Raw genomic sequence first — 24,402 nt, forward strand, 5'->3', positions numbered from 1 at the left:
TGATGGGAAGGCACAGGGAAGCCAAGCAACCTGAGGGTCAGTGGGGTAAAAAGTGTCTCCCCCATGGCTCTAGAACCCCCAAGCGGAGACTGGTGCTCCTCGTGCTAAGAACCGGCCCTCCGTGTGCAGGCGGGGAGTGTGTCCTCCAAAAAGAAGGAAGCCAACCAAACCTCTGAGAGTTCACACCCTCACAATCTCTAGCCCACTTTCCGCCCGAGGGCATGTCATGCTCTAGGTCGGTGGTCCCCACAGATTGGTGGCTGCAGCAGGTGGAGCCAGCTGCAAATTGGCGGCTCACACTGTGAGGATTCTTATGCTGTGCTACCGAGATGTTTTTAAAAACCTGCACAGCCGATGAAACCCCGCCTCCAATCGGGAGGTTTGCTGGGCCACGAGCCCCTCCCCAGGCCCTGTCCATTTTCGGAGGAATAATGGGATGCAATATGCATAATAACAATCAACAAATGGAAATAAATTAAATGCCACTCTATTTAATGTAATAGTCGGAGCAGTAAAGGAACGGAGAAGGGGCTCAGAGATAGTAGGGACAAGGGGAAAATGTAGAACATTAATATAATATGCTGATATTATGCTAGTAGTATTATTATGTTGCTATTAAGTTTAATCTAGTTGTATCAGAAGATTTATGTTTTGGAAGAAGTTACAGGAATTCAATCGCTAAGAAACTAATATGTAATTATTACAGAACGAATAACATTTAAAAATTTTTTTAAAAAACCCAAATGGAATAAAGTCCTTGTTTTCAAAGCAAGGTCTTCTTCAATTGCTTGAGGAAACAACTGCCTGGAGATTTCACAAACCACGCAGAACTCCAAAATGCAGAGGTATCGCTTTCTTCGGAGCAACACTTCTGCAGTTTTTCACCACAGTCAAATCGGCCCTTCTAAGTCTAACATTCCCCACGACTTCAGACCTTCCAGTAGCCCCGTGAGATCAGCAGTCGAGAAAAACTGCTTGTTCCTGCCATCAAGGAATCAAGACTTTGGTTTGAAAACAAGGACTTCATTTCATTGGTTGACCATTATCATGAATATCGGGCTGAACTGGCTGTACCGCAATTCTGGGGCTATCTGCGTGGCTTCCTAATGTTTCTAATCCTAGACCTGTTGTGTTTATTGCAGGCTCTCGGACTGAATGGTCTCCTGAGCCTTAGCGAGGAAAACAGGCCATAAATGAAATAAATCAAGGCAAGTGAAACACCTGGACTGAACCCTGGGCATACCTGAGAGGAGCAGGGGCTCATTTCTCAAGAAACATCCTCAGGGTTAGGTCCCTGTGGGCCAACTTGGCAATGTGGGGGAAATGTCCATGGGGATGCAGCGCCTGTTAAATGTCCTCACAGGCTCCCTGGTGAGCAGGCTGGACATCTGCTTTGTTGTTTAAAAACCCAGGTTACAAATTACTAGAGCATCAGTGGTTGTTACTAGAGCATTGTTGTCCACAATGAACAATGTCCCGGCAGAGCAGAAAAGGCGTCTGGATTACTCAGGCTGCCACGTTCCGCATACCGCTCTGAATCGCATTGTCCTTGCTCACTGGGGAGCGAATCGCTTCCCCCTGGCAGCCACGATGCACTGCCACTTGAGCGCTGGACAAAATGTGGTGACATGAGTAAATAGCATGAGCGAAAAAAATGAAACGCAGCGCACGCCTTTCTGTTAAGACAAAATAACACAATGGGCAAGCTTCTGAGTCCGTAGAATCAGAGAGTTTGAAGGGACCTCCAGGGTCATCTAGTCCAGCCCCATTGCAGAATGCAGGGAATTCAAATTACCTGCCCCCCCCGTGACCCCAATTCCATGCCTAGATGATCCCCCCCCTCCCAAAGCCAGAATCCCTAGCCGGTCTGGCCTGGAGGAAATTCACCTCCCCCAAAGTGGCAATCAGCATTTCCCTGGGCATGCAAGAAAGGGCCACAAGAGCCAAGCTCAGACACAACCCCTCCTGCCCACCCACTTACAATCTGCCTAAGTTCTCAGAATCAGTCTCTCCATCAGATGGCTCCCAAGCCTCTGCTTAAAAACTTCCAAAGAAGGAGAACCCTTCTTCCCAAGGAAGCCTGTTCCACCGAGGAACCACTCTAACTGTCAGGAACTTCTTCCGGATGTCTAGCCGAACTCCAGACCTCGTTGAGCAAATGTTAGCATAGAAGTGGATGGCGGAAAAGTGGGTAGGGGGAAAGTCTTCCAGATCATGATCCCTTTGCATCTCGGGGGAACGCTCTGCTTAACTTCCGTGGGTACGGTGCGTGACTCTGGGTGACCGTCTGGGAAGAAGGAGCAACGAATGGAAACCGTTCCAGAAAACACACACCAGACTATTGATGCAGATCAGTTCTTGGAGCAGCACAGTGAAATCTCCAGGGTGGCAGGATTCTTCTGCCTGGCTGACTGATGGATATAGGATGGCCAGACACCCCTGGAGTGTTTTTGTAAAATCACGAGCAGGCCCTGATTGTAGAAACCAGAGGTCTCTTAGTGCAGGAGTGCGTGACTGAGCAGACGTGCAGACTGCAGCACCGTTGCACTCCGTGTAGGATCGCTAGATCCCCCCAGACACTGGTGCTGGGTAGACTTACTAGATCAAGGCTGGGGAACTCTGGGAGATTTGGGGATGGAGGTGGGGAGGCCAGGGGCCGCAGTGGGTGCCACAGAATCCTCCCTCCAAAGCATCTATTTCCTCCAGGGGAACTGATCTATGTAGTATGCAGGTGAGCATACTATTCTGGGGGATCCACGAGTCCCATCTGGAGGCTGGCAGCCCTAACGCAGTGCTAGATCTCTGCCGGAGTGACAAGGCCTTGGTAGCACAGCTATGGTAAACAGGGTGGGAGGTGGCTGCAGGCATGACTTATGACCGTTATCGCCTCTTGCACAGCCACTAGCTGAGCCTGAAGTGCTCTCAGTTCTGCTGGGGTTTGTGTTACTCCACTTGTGGCTGACCTCAACCCCCCTCCCTCCCCCAAGTGTTTACCAGCACACCACCATCTTCAAAGGTAGGTGTTGTATTTATTTCCACCCAGAACTCGGGTCAAAATGCCCCCCTTCAAAATGCTGCTCTTCCCTCTCTGGGACCTGCACCCTTAGATAGGAAATATATTCCTCTGCTGAGTGATTGGCAGAGGTGTCTGGGGGATTTCATCGGGCTGTCCATGCTCTCTCTGCTTTTCAGCATATCAAAAAAAGAGCTGTTTTTTAATACCTCGCTTTTCACTACCTGAATGAGTCCTGAAACAGCTGACACCTTTTCCTTCCTCTCCCCAAAACAGACACCCTGTGAGGTTAGGTGGGGCTGAGAGAGCTTCAAGAGAACTGCTCTGCAAGAACAGTTCTAAGAAAACTGTGACTAGCCCAAGGTCAACCAGCATGCTGCATGTGGAGTCGTGGGGGATCAAACACGGTTCTCCAGGTTAGAGTCTGTTGCTCTTTAACCACGACACCCACACCGGCTCTCAAAAACAATTTGTTTTCTCAAAGCTGTTGGAAGACTAGGAAAGTGGTCGTTTTTAGTGGGCATAGAACAGTCCTCCTATAGAGCAGGGGTGGCTAGACTGTGGTTCGCTAGATGTTCATGGGTTACAATTCCCATGAGCTCCTGCCAGCACATGCTGGCAGAGGCTCATTGGAATGGTAGTGGATGGACATCTGGAGAGTCACAGTCTGGCCACCCCTAAGGAAGGTAGTTTCCTTAAATTCTGTGTTTTTTGAGTGGTTCAGGGTAGAATGACATGATGTGAGGGTGCTGACATCAGTTGGTTGGCTGTTTCCATATATGGCTGACATCGGGGACAGCATCAGCATGCCCCTCTGTGACCCACCGGTATGGGCAGCCAACTTGTGGTGACCTTGGGCCAGTCCCAGTTCTCTCAGAATTCTCTCAGCCCCACCTACCTCACAAGGTGGCTGTTGTAGGGAGAGGAAGGGAAGGTGATCCCTTCTCTGCCTGAAGGCAGAGAAAAGTGGGGTATAAAAACTTACTCTTCTTCTGTCAGGAGGAGAACACAGCTCATAAAAATCTGCTCCAGGGATTTCAGTTTTTCATACAAAATGATTAACCTTTTGCTGTTTTTGCCTGTGTATTCGGGAAGGCCAGTTCTTTACACAATCACAGTCACGCCTGTGAAATCTTTGAGAGGGAAGGCTGAAATCTTTCAGCATGCAGTAGGGCTCTTTGGAGAGATCCTTCCATGATTCCCCTTCCCCTGGTCTGACAACAATTCCATTCAACAATGCCCATTTTGTTTAATGAATCTTCTCCTTGTATATAGGAATCTGGCTGTTTTGAATTTATTTAGCTTATTAAATTTGGCACCAAAAATTTCTGGGAAACAATAACTTGTGTTTCAGTCATTATTGTTAAGAACACAAGAAAAGCCCTGCTGGATCAGGCTAGTGGTCCATCTAGTCCAGCATCTTGTCAAACACAGTGGCCAATCAGTTCCTCTGGACTGCCAATAACAGGGCAGAGAGGCTGAGGCCTTCCTCTGATGTTGTCTCCTGGGTCTGGGATTCAGAGGATTAGTGTCTCTGAATGTGGAGGTTCCTCTCAGTCATCATGGCTAGTAGCCACTGTGCAATTTATCCTCCATGAACTGATTTAATCCCCTTTTAAAGCTGTCTATTCCTATATCCATCACTAGATCTTCTGGTTGCATATTCCACATTTTAATCAGCCTCCTTTTGTCCATCCTGAACCCACTATTCATCAATTTTATTGGATGCCCTCCAGTTCCAGTACTTGGAGAGAGGGAGAAAAATCAACTCTTTCCACACCATGCATATTTTTATAAACCTCTATGTCATCCCCCCCCCCCCAAGTTGTCTCTTTTCAAAACTGAAAAGTCCTAGACTCTCCAGCTTCTCCCCTGGGGAAGGCACTCCAGCCCCCTAAACATCCAGGTTGCTCTCCTTTGTACTTTTTCTAGCTCTGCAATGTCCTTTTTTCAGATACAGTGAACAGAACTGTACACAGTATTCCAAGTGAGAGTGCAACATAGATCTATACAAGGGCATTATACTATCGGCCTTTCCTAATAATCCCTTAGAATTTGTTTTTTTCATTGCTGCAATTACAGGGGAAGAAGGGTGGGACCCAGTGAAATATGCAGCGCAGTAAGCAAACCAGAGGACACTGGGATACCTGTATGGTAACACAAAATTGCTGAATCCAGCACAGTAAGTAGATACACAAGGAGTCTTCAATCTTCAAAGTACAATTTCTTTAAAAAGAAGCACTCTTTAATGGTTCCCAGTGTGGTTTGCTAAACAGCGCTTCGTTAAGGGATTCCAAAATCTGATATGTATTAGGCTACATCTACAACCTAGAATATTTCAGCAGCAAAACCAAGGCTTATATAAGAACAGTTCCAAAAGCAGCTACATGAAGCTTGCAGGTATTCCAGGAATCATTAAAGAATGCTTCTTATTAAAGACATTGTATTTTGAAGACTCTTTGCATATCTACTTGTTACACTGGATTCAGCAATCTTGTGTTACCATATAGGTGTTCCAGTGTCCTCTGGTTTGTTTACCTTTTCACTGCTGCAGCAGCACACTGGCTTGACACAGTCATCGCTTCTAAAGAGGGACAAAATGCATACCTAAAAGCTGACATCTAGATCGACAGCTCACAGGTACACAGGCCATCTGATGACAAGAGATGTCAAAGTCCAGTTGCTTCGGCAGGCACTGGGTCAGGTTATCGCAATACCCTTGGTCTCTGAGCTCATTAACTTAGTAACACAGTCTCGGCTTAATCACCGCTTTGTGCAAACTCCATGAGACACAGTCCTCCTGTGGCAGGACATCTTGTCACCTGTGGCAATGATGGAACAAAGTGCTCCCACACTGGTAAAAGGCCTTCTTTCCCAAGTGTGCACTAAGCAGGGGTTTTCAAATGCAAGGGTGGCAAATTATTCTCCTAGCAAATGCCCCAATGCTAAGCCGAATTTCAGCAGAAAATGTTTTGCTAGCAAACACCAGTTTCCATTTCTGGAGCTTAGGAGTCAGTCATGCCTGCACTTGAGTGAACATGCTTAGACATTGTTTTACAGTGTTAATATTTTTTAAAACTGAGAGATTTTACTGCCTTTTGCATGTATTTTTTTTGTACATTGCTAGGCCAGTGGAATCTTGTTTCTGGTTACCCAAGCAGCAATGATTGTGCTATAACCAGAAACTAATCACTTATATTTATAATATCTTTTTAATGATGGCATTGACCCTTTGCACATCTGCACAGATATTAATTCCAAGAGACCACCCATTACTGGAGGGGGAGGGGAGAAGGAGGCATGTTAGCACTTAAAAGTGCCAACATATGTATGGTGAGCTAGAGTTCATTTCCATCAAATGCAATGAAATAACAATTATGGAGTCCACTTCTATTGAATGAGAATGGAATGACATTATCAGTGAATGACATCCTCAGCTGATACATATACATGGTCATAGAGAAGAAGGGCTTGACAAATTCCTAGAAATTTAATTGTTGTCCTTTGTATTGTCAAATTACCTTATTGCAGATGTCGCAATGAGTCTTGGAAGTACAAAGGGTTGGATCCAACCCAATTTTCCACTGGTAAAAATGGGAGCAAAGGCACTACTCTGACCATTAATATGGCCATATTTGGAATCATGGGACCTACATGGACAAAAGCTTTGTAGACTGGGCCAGTAATAAGGTAGGGAATAGGGCTTGGGTGAAAAAGCAGAATGTTTTGTTGTATAATATAAAAACAACTGGACATGAAATGTTTGTCATTGCTCATTTATATGTTAACTAGGGGCAAAGCCCGTTGTCTCCAAGAATACAACGGGCGCTAGAGCTTGGCAGTGGGAAGAGGAAGGGGAGGAGTTGTCCAGTCTGTAAGGGCATGGGGTTGTCATGTGTGTTGTGTGGGAGGTTGTGGTGGTATGGTGGCAAATGAAGGCATGGGTGTGGAGATATGGGTGTCAAGAACCTGTGGTGTGGAATGTTCATTGATTGTGGGAGAGGACTGACCTTTGGGAATTGTGGCATAGTGGTTACAGATGAGCTTTCCAGAGCCATGTCCTCAGATATGTGAAGGGAAAATCAGACTGGAGAGTCTTCTTAGGGGAAGATTACATGGCAACCAATTCCCCCAGCTCTGCGTCATTTCCCTTCTTGTGTGAATTAGGCCACATTCACCGAAATGCCCCTCTGCCCTAATACACATAGGGTAGTCACAGTACACAGGTGTCCACCCTCTTCCTTCTGTCTCCCATATTTTCACTGTTGGCAAAAATGGCTCATTTGAAGGCTGGACTCTGAGGCATTGTACGATTTTGAAGTCCTACCTCCAAACCTCCAGGAATATTTCCAACCCAGGGGTAGCCAACCTACAGGTGTGGCCTGGAGAGCTCCTGGAATTACAGCTCACCTGCAGAGTATAAAGATCAGCTCCCCAGGCAGAAAGGGCTACTTTGGACAGGGTTGTGGTAGAGAAGAAACATTTAAGGCTTCCCACACAGGTTGTTGTTGAATTGAAAGACTTGAGGCCTACTGCACAGGGTTGTTGTGCAGATGAAACAGGAGACAAAAGAGCCAGCTTCCCCTGCAGAATAATGCTGTGCAGTGGCCTCAAATCTGCAGAGAGTTGCAAAGAAGAAAGACACATGGCTTGGCTGTGTCTAACCCCCGGCCAGAGCAGTATTTTAAGTGAGAAGGGGCTTTTCTGTGGCCTCCCTGTCAGGCAACTGTTTGGCAGAAGGGGAAAGCTCCCCCCCTCAAAAGGAAGTCCCTCAGGCTCCCCTGTGTTGCTCTTGGAAAGGCCTCCTCCCCTCAGTCAGGGGCTGTCAGAGGCTCCTTTGCAGCAGGCCTGAAGGGGGGAGGGGGAGGGGAAGCACTCTGCAGCCTCCTGCCAGCTCTGTCAGGGTTCTGAGGCAATTTGCAGTTGGACATGGCAGTTAGGACAGCCTTGGGGCGAAAAGGGCTGGCGCAGCCTGTCCAAGCCTCTGTTCTCATTCCCCTTGGAAGCCCTACTGACCTCCTCTCCCTTTGGTGGTCAGGAGCAGACTGGCAGCCAGACTGGGCTGGGTGAATGGAATTTTGGTCTGTCCTGGTGAGGGGCCAATAGGAAGGCACTTTGCGCGCCTCCCCATTGGCTGCTTGGCCCTGGATGGACACTCGGAAGGCCCAATCAGGAGCCGCTTCGCGGTTCCCGATTGGGCCCTCTGAGTTTTTATCCTGGACAGGGCCCGCCCTAACTCCTCCCCAGGTGGCCTTACTCTTTTATTTAATAGGACCCTGTCCTATTTAAAGATTTTCATCATTCCTTGGTTGTGGATGAATTTATTTTTAACTAGCTGCTTTCCATTCAATTAATCATTAATCATTAAACTATGAAAATGGGAGAGCAGTTAGATTAGGGTTTAAAGTTATTTTTTGTTTATTATTTTTAACATGCTTACTGCCATTGAGACACAGTATGAGCTGATACAATCAAGAGGATGAAACATTTAACAAGCAATGTAATACAGAACTCTGAATCATAGAATATATGATGCAGGATGCCCAGACAACTCAGCACAATGGCATGACTTCAGCAGAAAATAATGCAGAAAAATGGTATGACATCAGCGGAAAATAATGCACAGACAACAGAACAATAAATATAGCAAACAGGTAAACACATCCTGTTTGCTCTTTGTTGTGGCAATGACAGCCAGAGCTCCCCCTATTTTCCCTTGTATAATACAGCAGTTTTTTCATAGCTGCAACTTAATTATGGACAATTGTGAAGAGGTTAGAATTCTCTTTTGTGGTAGCAATAATTAGAACATTTGGTTATTCAAATATGAAACCTGAAGGCTGGCTCCTGGAACCAAAATCAATCTGTTGAGGCCTGCACTGTGTAGTATAATAAACAATGCCATCCTATGCAGAGTTGCTGCTGCCTAAATCCAGCAAAACCAGTGACCTTAGATGGAATTGCACTGTGAATTACGCTCAGAGCAAGCAAACCAGTTTCCTAAGTCAGGAATCCAGATGTGCAAGAAATTCTGAAAACAGCCAGCTTGGAATTAAAAGTGAGGATTCAGCACAGGTTGCTAGTGCAGATTTCTCCTTCCATCCCCACTACTTTAAAGGCTATGTCTGACAGCAGTAAGAACTCTACAGGATAAAAAAATGCAAAATAAAACAAAAATGTGACCATCAACAGTAATTTGCTGGCTGCAAGGGAAGTTTTCACCTCTGACAGGTGAGATGTTCCTCATATGAACATTTGAAGTTGCCTTCAGATCCTTGGTCCATCAAAGTCAGTACGGTCTAATCTGACTAGCAGTTTCAGATGCTTTCCCATCACTCTGTCCCCAATCGTTAGCTGCAGATACCAGGTACTGAACCTGGGACCTTCTGCTTGCCAAGCAGTTGATCTACTACCAAGCCACAGCCCCTCTCATGTGTGCCTGATCTGTGCATTTTGTATCATCCCAGTCTTCAGTTTGTACTACTGATCCTGTGTATTAAGGGGGCCACTGGCACTATCTGCAATAAAAGCCACTTACCTACAATCAGTGTTTCAAGGTGGGTAAAAACTTTCTTGTTGCACTTTTATCACCCTATGATAGGCAAAGGTCACCTGCAAAAGGACACAGGGGAAAGATTATTTGAGAAACATATTTCTGTAAATTTATTTATTTATGGATTAGGTTGCCATTTCACAAGTGTCATGTATTATTCTATTTTGGTTTGTCCCCAGTCAATCTGCAAACATTTATTTGAAGTGTTATAAGTCTACTTACAGGTTCGTTCTTCCAAGCTATGACATGTGTATATTAACCTAAAACTGGGCAATGTAAAACAGATGACTTTTATTTAAATGTTTAGGAAATGTTGCTTGTTGACAATGTAGATAAAGATATAGTGAGCCTACAAAACTGACAACCTGAAGTCATGAACACTTGATTAAAGCGAGAAAAATAGAAACAGGAACCTTGTAGTACCATAAAAGCTAACACATTTCTAGGGTAGCATAAGTTTCTGTAGCCCACTTGATCAGACGCAGCTAGAGATTAAATATGATTATTTACTTTCTGAGAAAACAATGATTTCAAAACCTAGCAGAGCATGGATGTAGTGGCAGATAGTTTGCTCAACGTGCATCATCTTCCATGCTGTGGGGAGAGGAAGGAAAAGGCGTTTGTAAGCCACTTTTTCACAGGTGAGCTTCTGCGTTAGAAAACTACATTTCCCAGAATGCTCTGAAACGGAGGCGTTTCTTTCCCGGGGGCCCATTCCCTCATCTCTGCTCCTTTCATCGCTGCTGGGGGCTTCAAACTTGCTGACAGGACCCAGGCTGTCCTGAACGAAGCCTGTTTGTTACACTGACGTACATCGTCGTCGGCTGCAGAATAATTCGCCTTTAAAAAACACACACACACACACTTCTCATCGAAAACAGAAAACCGCCATCGACACCACCTTTCTCCTACCTTTCCTTGACGTCGCCGAGGAGGAGGAAGGCAGACGGCGCGCCCGGTGGCTCACGGGGAGGCAAGGAAAGATTCCACCCAATCACCCATCGCCTCTGGCACAGCGGCGCGGCGATTGGCTTAGGGGAAGCAACCGTCGGACCAACGGCCGTCGGGGAGGGCCTCAGGTAGCGCCCCACTGCGCAGGCGCGGTTCGTTTTCTTCGCTTCCCGGGCGGCTGACGCGTCACATTCCACCTCAGCGCGTCGGGACTTGAGCTTGGAGCGGCGGCCGAAGGAAGCAGGGCCGGGGGGAGCGGCAGGCCCAGGGGAAGAGGCGACCGAGCCGGCCGCTGGAGGGGGAGCCGCCGTTGGCGGCGACGAAGACGACGACCCTCGCCCTCCTGTCGCGAAAGGCGGCCCCGCTCCGCCCCGCCCCCCTCGCCTCAGCGGCAACAACCGTCGCCGGGAGGATGCGCCGCCGCCCCCCCCTGGCCCGAAGAGGTAGACGCGGGAGACGATGAAGAAGTCGCCCCGACGGCTTCTGTTCTGGGCCTCCTCCTGCCTGCTGCTCGGCTGCCTGCTCGGGTGAGTGGAGAGGGCCAGGGCGGATGGATGCCTTGCCCGGGGGTGGAGGAAGGAAGGGTAGCCTCACGTTGGTCGGCACGCTGTGGGGGTGACCACGTTGCTGGGCTAGGAGTTTGGGCAGGATTGCCCTCTGTGGTCATGGGGCGCCAGAAGAAGGGGCGGGTCTTGCACGAAGGTTGCTGGAGCGAAGTGGCTTTCGGTTCAGGGTGCCTGGTGGGGCCTGGGATTCCCCTGATTTTACACTCATCTCCAGGCGGCAGGGATCAGGCTCTCTGGAGAAAATGGGTGCTTTGGAGGGGGGAGTCTATAGCCTTCTTCTCTAATGAGGTCCTTCCCTGAGCCAGAGTCTCTAGGTCACAGAGATAAGTCTGCCAGGAGAAATGTGCTGCTTTGGAGGGCGGACTCCATAGTATTATATTCCTGCCCATTCCTTGCTTCATCCCCAAAGGCTCCAGGTATTTCCCAACCCAGAACTGGGAAACATAGTATCAAACCCTTTTGACTACAAATTGATCTGAGGTCCCTCTCTTTACCGTAATGTGAAAATCTGCAAGTAACGGTTATGTTTCAGTTAGGAATGCACACTCCCTTGCGCTGCTTCTGCCTGCTGCCCATATTGTGATTTGGGGACATGGGGAAATTTTTCCAGGACTCTACCTGCTTATTTTCTTGAATCAAGTTCAGTAATGTTTTGTAGCCCTCCACCCTCCACAGTTGGGAACTCTGGGTTCTCTATGGCTGACCCAGGGATAGAACCTTCACAGCCCTTTCAGCTACTTTCAGTGGATGGAAGGTGAACCTGGAAGTTTTGAAGGGCAGGCCTTCTAAAGGGAGAGGGAGCTGTTCTCTGGCAGAAGAAGTCATGCATCTGGCCACCCACGGAGCTCCTGTCGCCCTTCCCTGGGTGTTTAACTTTCAACTTATATTTATCAAGAGCCTGCTAGGACTTGCTTGCAAAGTCAAAAATGATGAAGCCAAATAAAACAACAGTGCAGATCTGTCTTCACGCAAGCCACAAGATGCATCCGTCATAACGTGGCCCAGAGACTTTCATTTCAGCCCCAGCATCCATTTACATTTGCTGTCTGTGCCCAGTAGTAGCTGGAAAAGAGAGCAGGTAATCCTTTGTGGACTGAGACAGTGTCTGCTTTTATGTTGGCCTTCCTTATCAGCAACTTGTATGCTCTCCAAGTTGTGGAAGGGACAGTACCTCCTATGATATAGCAGGTGTTTTGGGGGCAGACCTGAGTTCCAGGAAGCTTCTGGTTTTCAGGAGATTAATAGATATGATAAGGCATCACTGCCCTAGATGTTGGTTGAAGCACTTATTTTTTTTCTTGCCTGTTAAGTGTTGTGATTTAATTTTAAATGGTTATGTAGGCTTGGCTCCATTGAATATGCTGTGTAGGCTCACTTTCCTCCCAAGTAATGACTGTACAGGTTAAGAAGGGGGAATCTCCTGTTCAAACGTGCATGAAATATTTTCCTTGTTTTGTTGCTCTTCATCTTCCCTTGTGTTTTCACATAGTAAAACTCTCAGTGTTGGTTGCATGTCCATGCTTCTGGGAAGTTTTGGGTGGTATACATGGTTGCATCTAAAACCAAAGTACCTGTGTTGTGATACAGTGCTTTTTGATGCTGATGTCCTTAGAAACTTGAGATAGTATTTCTACATAGTATTGCACTATAAAATCATCACATAGTCTTACATTATATTGAAATTGCTTTTAAATGCATCTCAGTCATGGTAAAGGAACAATTCTAAGTTATGTGCTTTTGAGAGGTACCTGTGGGGAACTTTTGTGAGTGCAAATGATGTATATCCAAAGCATTTCAAATTTGTGAAACCACCCACAGGAAAAGGTTTCTGAGCTCTTCTACTTAATCCTGCCCCAAATTTTACACATCTGATTCTGTGTATTGTGTGTGCATGTAGATACAATAATCTTCCAGCTCATTTAAAAATAAACAAGCGCTTGTTTTGCCTCTGGCCTGCTTACTTCTCTGTGTGGATCTGTCACACTCAGCTTTGTTGTAGGGGGAGAGACTACATTTGGAGAACAGCTGAGTGCAAACTTGGATGCAGCCACTGGGCTGTGGTGAGAAAGAATTGCCTTGGGGGGGAGGGAGGGAAGGAGAGCTCTTTCTGTAGTGCTGTTAGGCTTGGATCTCTGGATTCCTTTCCCTTTTTAGTTTCCTTGTCTTGGTTTTCCCCCATGATCGTTGCTTTCCATTATTGTCTTGTGTTTGGGATTGTTGTTGTTGTTGTTGTTTTTTTTGTAAGTTTCTTGAGAGATGCTTGGTAGGTTGCCTTAGTCAAAGTGATTTCAGAGCACTGTTCCTTTGAGGAGACCAGCAGTTTTTTTTCCCTGGAGAATGAAGCACAAGAGCACCCTGCCCTACTTACCAAACAATCAGTTGACAAAGAGCAGCAAAGTTTTTGACCAGAGCTGTACACATGATTCTGACGGGGAAGAGAGATACGTCGGGTGCAAGTTATGGTGACAAAATGCTGATGCAGCTGAACAGACAGGCCAATAAACACAAACCAGCAGAAGGCAATGACAGGCAGCACAGGAGAACCAGGTAAGTCCCTCTGCATCCATGATCTACCTCCCCTTCCTCTCAAGACAACGACACTTCCCTTGCAGTTCGTTGAGGGAGTGGGCACAGCTATTTTGTGCTTGTCAGCTACACCCCTCCATAACAAGAAAGGGGGCTGATATGCTATATGTATAACTTTCTCTTCCTCCTCTCCCCCAGGATTTCATTCAGGGGCTACAAAAGCTTTCTGTACTTCATTTGCCCTCTAAAGCTCAGTAACAACACATTTTCCTCTGGGAAAACAAAAGTTGCCAGGATTTAATCTAGACACTCAGGTCCACTAAAGCAGCTGAAGAGTCAGCCCTCTAGAACCTCTGGTTCTAGATTGAAGTTCATTTCTCAGGTTGAAGATCCAGTTGTTGAGTCTGTAGGCTCTGATCTATCAGACAGGGAAGAACTGTCTGGTGAGGACAAGGTCTCTTTCCTACTTGTGAATTTTCTGGAATTCTTCAATAACCCAGAGGAGGATTCCTGAGCAGGAGCCTTATGGGCACAAGGGGCGTTTCTCAAGTGAGAAACTTAAGGAGGGGTGGGCCTGTCCACTAGCTCGCAAACCTTCCTACACTGAAAAGATGTGTTCCTTTCTTAACAGAATTCTTGACCTGCTTCAGATTTCGTCAATGGATGTAGCAGCTGCCAATCTAGTGTTTAAGCCAGTGATTCTTTAGGAGGGGGAAGGTTTACTGTGACACTCGTAGCTGAAAAGACTGAGCTTTAGACAGTCCTTTTAAACAGGAGGTTTAGAAATGACTTTAGAAAAACTATATGGCTGAGACCTAAGCCTTCTTCCAAATGAGCATCTGGTCACATGTCTCTCTGGTACCTGGGGATGGGATGGAGAATAATCTCAATTCTCTAAATTAAACAGTAAGAGTGTTCTGGAAGGAGCTGGGAATCATTGTCTAACCACCAATCAAGTAGGCTGTCCCATTCCTGATTAGCCATCAATCAGGAAGGATGCCCTGCCCCTGGTTGCAATCAATTTCTTCCATTTGGAAGAAGTACCAGCCTGGTAAACAGGAGCTGAGTTGGCCTGAGACTATGGACCGGTGTAGGTGGAGAGAGAAGGAAGGGAGCCGCTGCCTGTGCTCCCACTGCCCCAAGCAGCTCCAGCTGCAGGTTTACCATGGCTTGGTAGGGCTGCCTGGGGTGGCAGGAGGAGGAGCAGGATCCCCACCAGCACTTTCCCCTCCCTGAAAAGACCGCCGAGGCCTCTCCAGACCTCAGCTGGCCTGCCTGGGGGTTGGGTGGGGGCCAGCACCCATTGTATTCCTGGATACATTGGGCTTTTTGCTAGTATATTTAGTATAATTGTGTGGACTAGGTTCTTGGGGTGGGGTTGCATAAGTTTCAGCAAACCTGCCTTATCTACATGTTAAAACTGTTGGGCATGAATAGTGGTAATCAGAGAGTAATCAATTACATCTGTTTCTTTCACTTCAACAGATTCTTCACAGCTCCTTCAGACAAAAGGTGATATATTACAGATGCTGTTCATCATCTTCTCATCTCATCATGACATAAACTCATTGCTGGAAAGGTTTTCAGTGTATATTGAGTATTTTTTTACAGTCCTACAAAAGGGCAAGGACTGGGAAGCACCTCAGATATGTCAACACATGCGTCAGATACTAGAAATCAAGAGAGGAAGTCTTAGAATCTATATTGGAAGCCCTGCATTCCAGAGACTTCATGTGGATTTCATGTATTGAAAATCTGCCTGCACATTCTGGTATTTCTATTGGATAAGAGATTGCTAAGAATACCAGTTCAAGGCCTTATCGTTTGTCCTGGCTTTCATGCTATGGATAAGATGGTGGTAGCGATAACAAGTCTGATGCTTCAAGGCATGTATATGCACTGTCATTTAAACTACTTTTGCTTGTGGTTATCATCCTGGGACAAGGCAATCAAGGATATATCACTGATATTGCAACATTTGAAGCTATGATCCCTGTCCTGGGAAGAAGGTCTGCTTATTTCAAACTAATGTTTTCATCGCCTTGGGAATAGAATCTGTCTGATCTGTGGAAAGCTTTTTTTCAACCTGGAACTGAAAGGAGAGCAACAGCAAAATCAGTAGTAGAACCAACGATCCTAATTCGATTCAAGTGAATACTGATATCTTATTAAGCCTTGGTCTGTTGATCAAAAAGGACAACTGAAAACCATCTTGGCTGCCCAAAATTTGCGGATAACCATCTCAGCTCTCTTATGGCATAAATCCTTTTTGTCCAAGTCATCCAAATCCTGACAGATGCCAGTCTCTGGAGCCTGGGTGCTCGTGGCTAGGGTCTCCACGTCCAGGGTAACTAGGGCTAGGAGGATAGCAGTCACTGTATAAGTTGGCAGTAATTAAAGTTGAGGTGAAAAGGGACAGTCTTAGTGTATGTGATGCCTCAGTGGCTAGAGAGATGAATTGGTACTCTAGCCCAGTAAAACTCCTTGTACAGTATCTTTGGCATGGTTTCTTGTTGATAGATTCTCATGTACTACTAAGTGCAAGAAAATATTTAAGAGATAATTCTCCAGCAGTAATACTGGGTCAAGTGTGATCCCTAGATTGTTTACCTGAGTCAGGGAGGATCAGCTTTGCAACATTCTGAAGCAGCAGGAACTTCTAAAAATCAGTGCATTGCATTGATAGATAACTGCGGTTCAGACATCCCTTAAATGTAAGTCTGCAGCTGATATACTAGCCCTCATGAAATTACCAGCTAGATTGACGAGAACTGTTACCTTGTTCATTTTCCTGAGCCTCTAGGTCAGCCTTTCTCAACCTTTTTGCCACTGAAAACCCCCTGAAACATTCTTCAGGTTTTAAGAAACCCCAGAAGTGTCCCATATGTGCAGAATGTGGTTGGGAAACAGCTGTGCATACACCCACTTCAGGCCTGCCATTTGGGGGGGGGGATGACTTGTTCATATATGGCCATATCGCCCTATAAACATTTTACAAGCTTAAAAAATATATTAAAAATTATTCCCCCCCCCCCCCGTAAAACCCTTTCATGGCTATCAGGAAAACCCAGGGTTTCATGAAACTCTGGTTGAGAAAGCCTTCTCTTGGTGTTGCTGGAAGAGTTTGTTTATTACTATGAGACTTCTCCAGTGAAGGGACTTGGGGCCAAAGTCTGTGCTACATCAGCTGTATGGTCACCGCAGGTGACCCCTGACCCCAAACAGCATCATTTTGCATGTTTGTGGGGGGAAATTGCCTGGGGATGGTAGAGCCCGTTCCTCCCTCTGCACAGCAGTCCCAGCCAGAATCAGTTCCCTGCAGCCCTTCAAAACAGCTGCTGTGGGGACTTGTATCTGGTGTCCTCCTGCAAGTTCCTGTGGCAGCCATGTAGCCAATGTAATGTGTAGCTTGGTCCTTATTGTGTTTGTCTCCATGTTCCGTATCTATGTGAAGCATGAGAACAGACACCTCTTTCCTCGTCTTTGTTTTCATTCTAAATAAAGAAGCAATCTTGATATTGATGGTTGACAGGCTGAAACAGTTGACTGACGGATGCCTATCCTGGTGGTCTCACATTCTCCCTGAAGGATCAGGCTCAACATTGGGGTGGGGGTAGGGTCCCTGTATCTAGCAATGCTGGATTCCCAGCTTTTTTTTGCCTAAAGTAATCTTTTATTAGCTTTAGCTGATTTACCAGCTCTGCTTGCTGCATGAACAGAAAAAAAATCCTGGTTGTAATTTATTCCTTGTTGACTTCCAGATGACAGTGTTAATTGCGGTGTGCTGTATGTAAGACTCATTTTGAAGATGGTCTCAAAAGCCATGTGTTTCAAAAGTTTGCTACCCTTACAGAAGGCTGCGTTTACACAACTTCATTGATTACCCCACTATTTCTGGAATCAATACATATATCGTGTTATGGCCTTTAAAGTTCCTGACAGTTTAAGTATTGACTCGGCTACAGAATTTCATGTCTCACAATCTGCCCTGTTCAAAATACCATGACAGGTGCAGGGAAGAGTGGAATACAGCAGGGTTAGGTTCTTCCCTGTGTGCTTCCAGGCTGCCTCTTTTGAGGTTTGTCTGTCACATTCACTTGTTTTGTTTAGGTAGCAGCTAAAGACTGTTTTTTATCCTGCCAAGTTCTTGGTGGTCAAATCTTAAGATACTTAGAGGCCTTGACTGTGGTGTTATTGTAGACTAATTGTGTACTTTTGGGTTTGGTTCATTGTTTCAGTGCTTTCTCAAGCTGCTTTGAGTACTCTCTGCACTTAAGACTAGTAAATTGGCCAGGTAGGAATGCTGACCTTCCTTTTATTCGGTTTGATCCGTTGATACAAAAATGCAGTACAGTTCTTTTCAGGGGGAACTTCATATTCTTTAAACAGAAGTTGAATACTTTCAGCAAGTATTAATGCTTTAAGATGTATATAGCAGATAATATCAGAAGGAGAAACATTGAGTGATAGAACACTTGGTCCTGAAAGTCATTAAACTGCATAATATACGGGGGATCCCAAATGCAAGATGTAATTACATTTCTGACTACCACAGCTTATCATGTTTTAACTAGCATATTTACGTTGCTGGCGTGGTTTTCAGGCTTAAGATCTTTGTCGCCACAATATCTTTTCCTCAGCAATCCAAGGTATATTTGGAACTTCCCAGGCCAATGTTGGATTTTGTTTGCTTCCCTTGCTGGTATGGCAGTCTTCATGAACTTCAGGCAAAGAATATTGCTCTGAATGCAAATGTAGAGGGTTGGCCCCAGCTAGTTTTTTGCTGGTGAGAAATGTAAGGATTGCCTTATGCCAGAAGGCTATGCTGGGAGTTGTGGGACCTTCATGGGCAAAAGCCCCATGGAATAAGCTGTAGAAAGGAGGGAAAATCAGGCAAGATGGAATGAAAAGGCTGACTGACTTTGTTTGGCTGTAAATCTGCTAATATATTCGAACACACTCGGGTTAGAACTGGTAACTGTTACTTTACCTATTATTTAACTGCGATTACCCTGTAGTGATTCCAAAATTGATGTTTGTGGCTTCTTCAGCCTATCATTTTTGCAATGTCTATTTTTTGCGCTGTTTACATTCCTGTATGAGTACCATTGGCCAATTTGTGTCACGTCCTTAAAACCTTATTTCTTGTTGTCAGTGCCAACATGCCTAAAGCAATTGGAAATAAAAAGGTTTCAGATGGGCATACATTTATTGTCGTTCTGTCTTCCAGTAAGACTATGTTATGGTCAAGAAGCTACTGCCTAATGTTCATAGATCTGTCTTGAAATTACAGTATAGCAGGTTAATAGAGCAGTGTGTGGACATCCATTCCAGTGCAGAGCCAGCATAAGAAATAGGTGGTCTCCATTTGGTTGCATCAGTCAAAATGGACAAAAATGGCTTTAAAGGCAGTTGTTATTGAATATGTTAGAGAAATGGTGCAAAGAGCTCATTTGTATATATTTGGTAAAATTTCAGCCCTTTCTGCCTCTCTGTGGTGGTCTGTCAGTGTGCAGCTACTTCAGAATGTTTGAGTAATTTGTGTTCACACACCAGGGAACAACAAGGGGGCAGTTGGGAAGAGTGATCATTCCCTCCCCCCATTGTGTGCTTACAGCCTCCCCCCCCCCCCCCCGCACTATCTGGGAATGCATTTATCTGCTTGTAATGTTTCAGTGTGGCTCTTATCTTCTTTCTTAATAGGCTTCCCTGCTGGCATGTCTTTTGTAAAGAGAGCCCTGCATCTGCATCTATGTATTCACCAAATGAGAACTATCCCTTGGCAAGCATGGAAGAAAACATCCAGGAAAAGGTAATGACGGTAAATGCATCATTCCATTTAGGGTAAATGGGCCGATTCCCTAAGAGATCTGCGTGCAGTTGTAAGACTGTCAACACAGTATATAGATTTATGAAGTCCCATGTTGTGAATCTATACGAAGGCTGAGGTAACTTCAGAATTGGAACAGAAATATGCTTCCCCAGCTACTCTCTTTTCTGGGTTTTTGTAGTTATAGAGGCAAATTGAGTCACTTACTGCAATGATTCTGTAAGCTCCTTGAGTGTGTGTGTATGTTAAGTGCCATTCGTTGTCCTCATGACCCATGGGTGTGAGGCAGACTTAATCATGGTTGGGAACCTCTTCTTCCCTCCCTTTAATTCTAGTTGTGCCACTGAGGGATTCTTTAAGCGCTCTTTTGGAAGACATGAAGGCTTGTTTTCCTCCTCTTGCTTGCTTTGTGCTGCACTTCTTGTAATGGGGTAGTGATAGGGATTTTTTCTTTTTATAGGATCAGCTGAATGAGAAGTTGAGGTTTTTGGATATCTTTGTAGATTAAAACAACATTATTGTTGCCCCTTTAAACGGATGAATTTATCGGGGCATAAACTTTTTGAGAGCCGGAACTCACTTCAATATATGCACAAAATAGAATTTCAGTAGATATCATCACAGTGGCCACTGATAATCAACCATATTATTGAGCTCTTATTCATCTGTATGTTCTCCAGCATATGTGCTATCACTTCTGCCATTTACATTAGCCAGTCCTTTAGATAGGGAGTGAAAGCACACGTATCAGACGTTAAAAGTAGAAATATTTCGAAACCAGAGAAGGAAGATTTCACCTTCCCTGCGCATATAGTGACTGGCTTAAAGGTCGCAGTACAAGAGCCAGCTTGGTGTAGTGGTTAGGAGTGCAGACTTCTGGATTTGCTCAGTGATGGGCCTGGAGGGCGTGGGAAGGGGAGCTGTGCTTTCTAACTATATTCTGCCCAATTGCTCCCTTATGGGGTTTCTCAAAGCCTAAAGAACGTTTCAGGGGTTTCTCTTCAATAGAAAGAAAAAGATTGGGAATGACTGTTTTAGAGTGAGGAAAGGGGTGAAGCAGATGAGAGCTCTACTTCAAACAATAGTTAGGTTGAAACCAGGAAATAGAAAGACAGTTTAGGTAGTTAAGGTGAGGCAACATGATACTCACCACTGTGAAACCTATTTCAATGCCCAGTCACTTACCATCCCTGCAACAAATGACAAATCTTGGGTTGAAAAGGAACAACTCATTGGGTGTCGCCTGGACTGTGCATGAATTTCTGTGAGCATTACAAGCTTCTCTAAGAACCTGATGGTGAACTGTACATGCATTTGTATGGGTCCAGCCTGCTGCTGTTCTGCTCGTGTAAAGGAGGGAGAGATCCCCGTTGACCACCAAAAAAGTATAGGCGGTGGGTGGGGGTGGACCTGGAACTTGCACATACAAAAGCTAGGTGGGTTGGGAGTTGTGAGAAAGCAGAGAAATAGATGAGATTGATGTAAAAAACCTGGCTGTATTCAGCCTATACTGAAGTTTCTTATGGCTTTTTCCTTGTAACTGTGTCAGTGTACTTGTTAACGAGCTCATTTTGCTAGCTCCAAGCTACTTGTCAGAATACTTTTTTCCCTACTGTTTCTACAAATAATACAATACAATACAAAACCTTTAATGGCATTCATGATACAAAACAATATACAAATCGGTTCTGTAATAAAAGTCTAAAAAACTGTGAGGAAAGTTACAACAGGCAAGAGAGCAGCAAATACAAAAAGATGAAGCCAGTGACGTTTACTTCTTTACCCTATGGGTCATTACTATAGATAAAAACTTGGCTACCCGTTCAGTGGTCTCTGAGCAATTATCGATAAGCAGCAATTCAGGAGCCCTGCCATCTGAGACAATAGGGAAGGGTTGAAGTGGGGAGATCAAGTCAGAACGCTTGTTTTTATACAACTCACATTGCAGAATGATATGGCAAACTGAGTCTGGTTCTGTATGGCAATACCTGCAAATTCTTTCATTGCGGGGAATTCTCCTATACCTGCCTTCAACCATTGGAGAAGGAAATACATTTAGTCTGGCTAACATAAACGCTCTGCGGTTTGAAGGTATTATAAGGTTGGAAAAATATTGTAAATCTTACAGTAAAATTGCTATCCATGAAACTTTTTGTATTTGCTCCTTTAGAGAAATAGTTGCTGAAGGCATAGCTAAATTCTTGCCATTACGAAATTGCTCCCTGATTCTTTCTTGTTTTAAAACACAAGAAGGCATATAAGCTATCTGCAGGATGTTGCTTTATCATTTCTACAAAAACAGATTAAAATACACTGGAGTTCAAATATCACTGAAACTAGAGAATATCTAATAAAACATCAGCTACTGTGAAATTATCCTGAAATGATTGTGGCATTTAATCTCTAGCATAATGCTGTAAGACCGCAAATGAAAAAATTGTACAGGAAATTATTGAGAAAGGAAAGGAAAAAGAGAAAGGAAAAAGTTATCTCTTGACCCGCTAGTATAATGAATCAAAAGCTGCTGCCAGGTCAATGAATGCTACATATAATGATTTTGTTGGGCCATTTATACCAGAAAAGGCTAGTTGATATAAGGTTTGGCAGTGATTAACTGTACTAAGACCTTTTCTAAAACCTGCTTGTTGGGGATGTATAACCTGATTTTCATTCACCCAGTCTTCCAGTTTATGTAGCAAAAACTTGCTTTACAATTTTGCTGATATATCCAACAGGCCTATTGGTCTGTAATTTTGTGGATCCGTTCTGTCACCTTTCTTAAAAATAGGGACAATAATACTCAACTTCCATCTAGATGGCATTAGACCTGATTCATTTATTCGTGTAAAAACTTTGGCTAGCATAGGTGCCCACCATTCTGAAAAGGCTTTAAACAAATCTGGGGGAATCAGATCTTCCCCGGGCGACCCGCTAGTAATAGTACTGGAATAAGAAAAGATATGTCTGCTATATATTAATGAGATGATAGGATTGACCATTCAGATACAAACTGTGGCTTATTGAAAGCTACTAGTCTGGTCCATGATGCTCTCCCAACAGCAGTTTTGTGCGGGAAGTATTGCCATCAGCCTCCCATATTTTGTTCCATTGCACAATATACGAATTGGAAAGAAATGAGCTGTTAATGGCTGCGCACTTTAAGCCCTTGGATAACTATCCTAAATATGCAATGGGGCCCCTGTTAAAATTCTTTATGGATGACAGGTGGTTTCAAATGCAGTTGTAACATTTTACTTCTTAGCATTTAGAAGACAAAAAGCTTTACTTCAACATTGTTAATTGTAATTTCATTGTTGCCGTATTTTTATACTCTACCATTGTATCATTTATATTTGATGTATGTTAATAATCGTATAATCAACCATGCTGTGTTTGCTGGTTTTTGACCATATTAATAAATCTGAGGCTGGTCCATGGACATATGAAGTCAAGCCAAGGAAAGGATGTCAGATGTAAACATTTCCCTAAGAGCCAGTTTGGCATGGTACTTAGTGTCAGACCATGCAAGCTTTCTGGGTGACTTGGAGCCAGGCACACTCTCCTGATCAACCTTATAGGGTTTGTTATTGTAAAGATAAAACAGAGGAGGGGATAACTGTGTAAGCTGTTGAAGATCCCCATTGCATTGAAAGGCAGGGTTACTGCGTGTGAGGTTATATAATGTATTCTGATCTTCTTTGTCCTTGTGGCCGGGATAAAATTCTGACATGCTCCTCTTGTTCCTGTTGTTAGAAACCACAGCATTATACCTGTTTTTATCATGTTTATTTGTTTGATAATTTTCAAAGGGGTGCTATTCCCTCGCTGATGCTAGATAGTGATCTGACTCTGATCTTTATCAGTTGCTAAATTCCTGTCTATTATATTTTTCTTCAGAAACTAATTTAGTACTCTTCTAGTCATTACTCAAGTTCTATTGATAAGTTCTAGAAAGGAAGGAAAGGCAGGGTATAAATGAAACAAAGTTATTTTATCTCTATGTTATGTTCCCTGTCGGCATATAACACCCAAACAGTCAAAAGAGGGGAACTTTCTCTGTACAGTGTTCTTAAGCAGGAAGGGTTAAAGTGCAGCTTCCTGTTCTTATTTCATCAAGCTTAATTCTGTACTGGCTGATTCTGCTTTACATTCTAAGTCTGAGGATTTCCATTTTGATAAAAGAGCTCTGGAAGCATTTAAAGTGGCTTGGTTTATTTGTAGCCTGGTTCTTCCTCTCATAGATCTATGAGACTAACAGCGATAAAATCCATATAATATAGTACTGAAATATTCCTACAGAAATACATTTGGAAGACCAAAAAAAAAGTGGCAGAATACAGAAATCTTTACCTGTTTAAAAAAAAAACTAGAAAAGAGATATTTTCCCAGAACTGGGTATGGGAAAATATTCCACAGCCTGGAATGCAGCCACCCAAAAGGCCTTGCTCCTTAGGAAATAATTTCAGCTAGAGAAGGCAATTAGAACAAGTTCACACTGGCAGATCTCTATGCCCAAGGTAGTTCATAAGGGAAGAAAGGTTCATTAATTGTTCCATCATCTCAGGCTTTATAAAGTGTTAACAGTCAACCCCTGTACCTTGAATTTTGCCTGGGAACAAATCAACAGCGTCAGTTCTTTCAATATAGGCAGCATTTGGACTAACTGCAAATTTCCAAATGGTGCACAGCTCAGATTATGAGATAGAAAGCATTTCGTAACCCTGCAGTTCTGCAAAGGAATATCCCGGTGCCATCTTAACACTAGCACCAGCTGTACTTCAGAGATTATCTTTAAATGGTTTTTTTTTGCTGTTTCTATTTGTTAAAAAAATAATTTATTTAAAGATTATATTGCATAATTCAATATTGAATAGTTTTAGGATTAAAAAACACTCCGAGTTGGCGTGTCAGGAAAAATAAGTCAAAGATTGCCCGTGTGTTGCTTTAAAGGAAACATGTTTAT

The 24,402-nt window shown here is 44.3% G+C and overlaps 2 protein-coding genes across 9 annotated transcripts in view; one reads left to right on the plus strand and one right to left on the minus strand.

Moving 5' to 3' along the window:
• The window catches only part of PIGC (phosphatidylinositol glycan anchor biosynthesis class C), a 38,548-nt gene extending 27,950 nt beyond the window's left edge, over positions 1-10,598 (minus strand). For 4 of the 6 annotated variants that reach the window (XR_013230015.1, XR_013230013.1, XR_013230012.1 and 1 more), the window contains exons 1-2: positions 10,479-10,598; positions 9,552-9,625 (exon numbers count right to left, since the gene is read on the minus strand). The gene's annotated coding sequence lies outside the window, so the exon portion shown is untranslated. The remainder of the gene's footprint in view (positions 1-9,551; positions 9,626-10,478) is intronic. The other 2 variants (XR_013230010.1, XM_077332294.1) reach the window with 2 other exon arrangements.
• A 297-nt stretch (positions 10,599-10,895) lies between these two features.
• Positions 10,896-24,402, plus strand: part of SUCO (SUN domain containing ossification factor) — a 44,233-nt gene continuing 30,726 nt past the window's right edge. For all 3 annotated transcript variants that reach the window (XM_077332291.1, XM_077332293.1, XM_077332292.1), the window contains exons 1-2: positions 10,896-11,044; positions 19,313-19,421. In XM_077332291.1, the coding sequence (XP_077188406.1) occupies positions 10,977-11,044; positions 19,313-19,421 (177 nt within the window). In that variant the 5' untranslated portion in view covers positions 10,896-10,976. The remainder of the gene's footprint in view (positions 11,045-19,312; positions 19,422-24,402) is intronic.

Source organism: Paroedura picta, chromosome 4, assembly GCF_049243985.1.
Source record: "Paroedura picta isolate Pp20150507F chromosome 4, Ppicta_v3.0, whole genome shotgun sequence".
In the NCBI taxonomy this organism is placed as follows: domain Eukaryota; kingdom Metazoa; phylum Chordata; class Lepidosauria; order Squamata; family Gekkonidae; genus Paroedura; species Paroedura picta.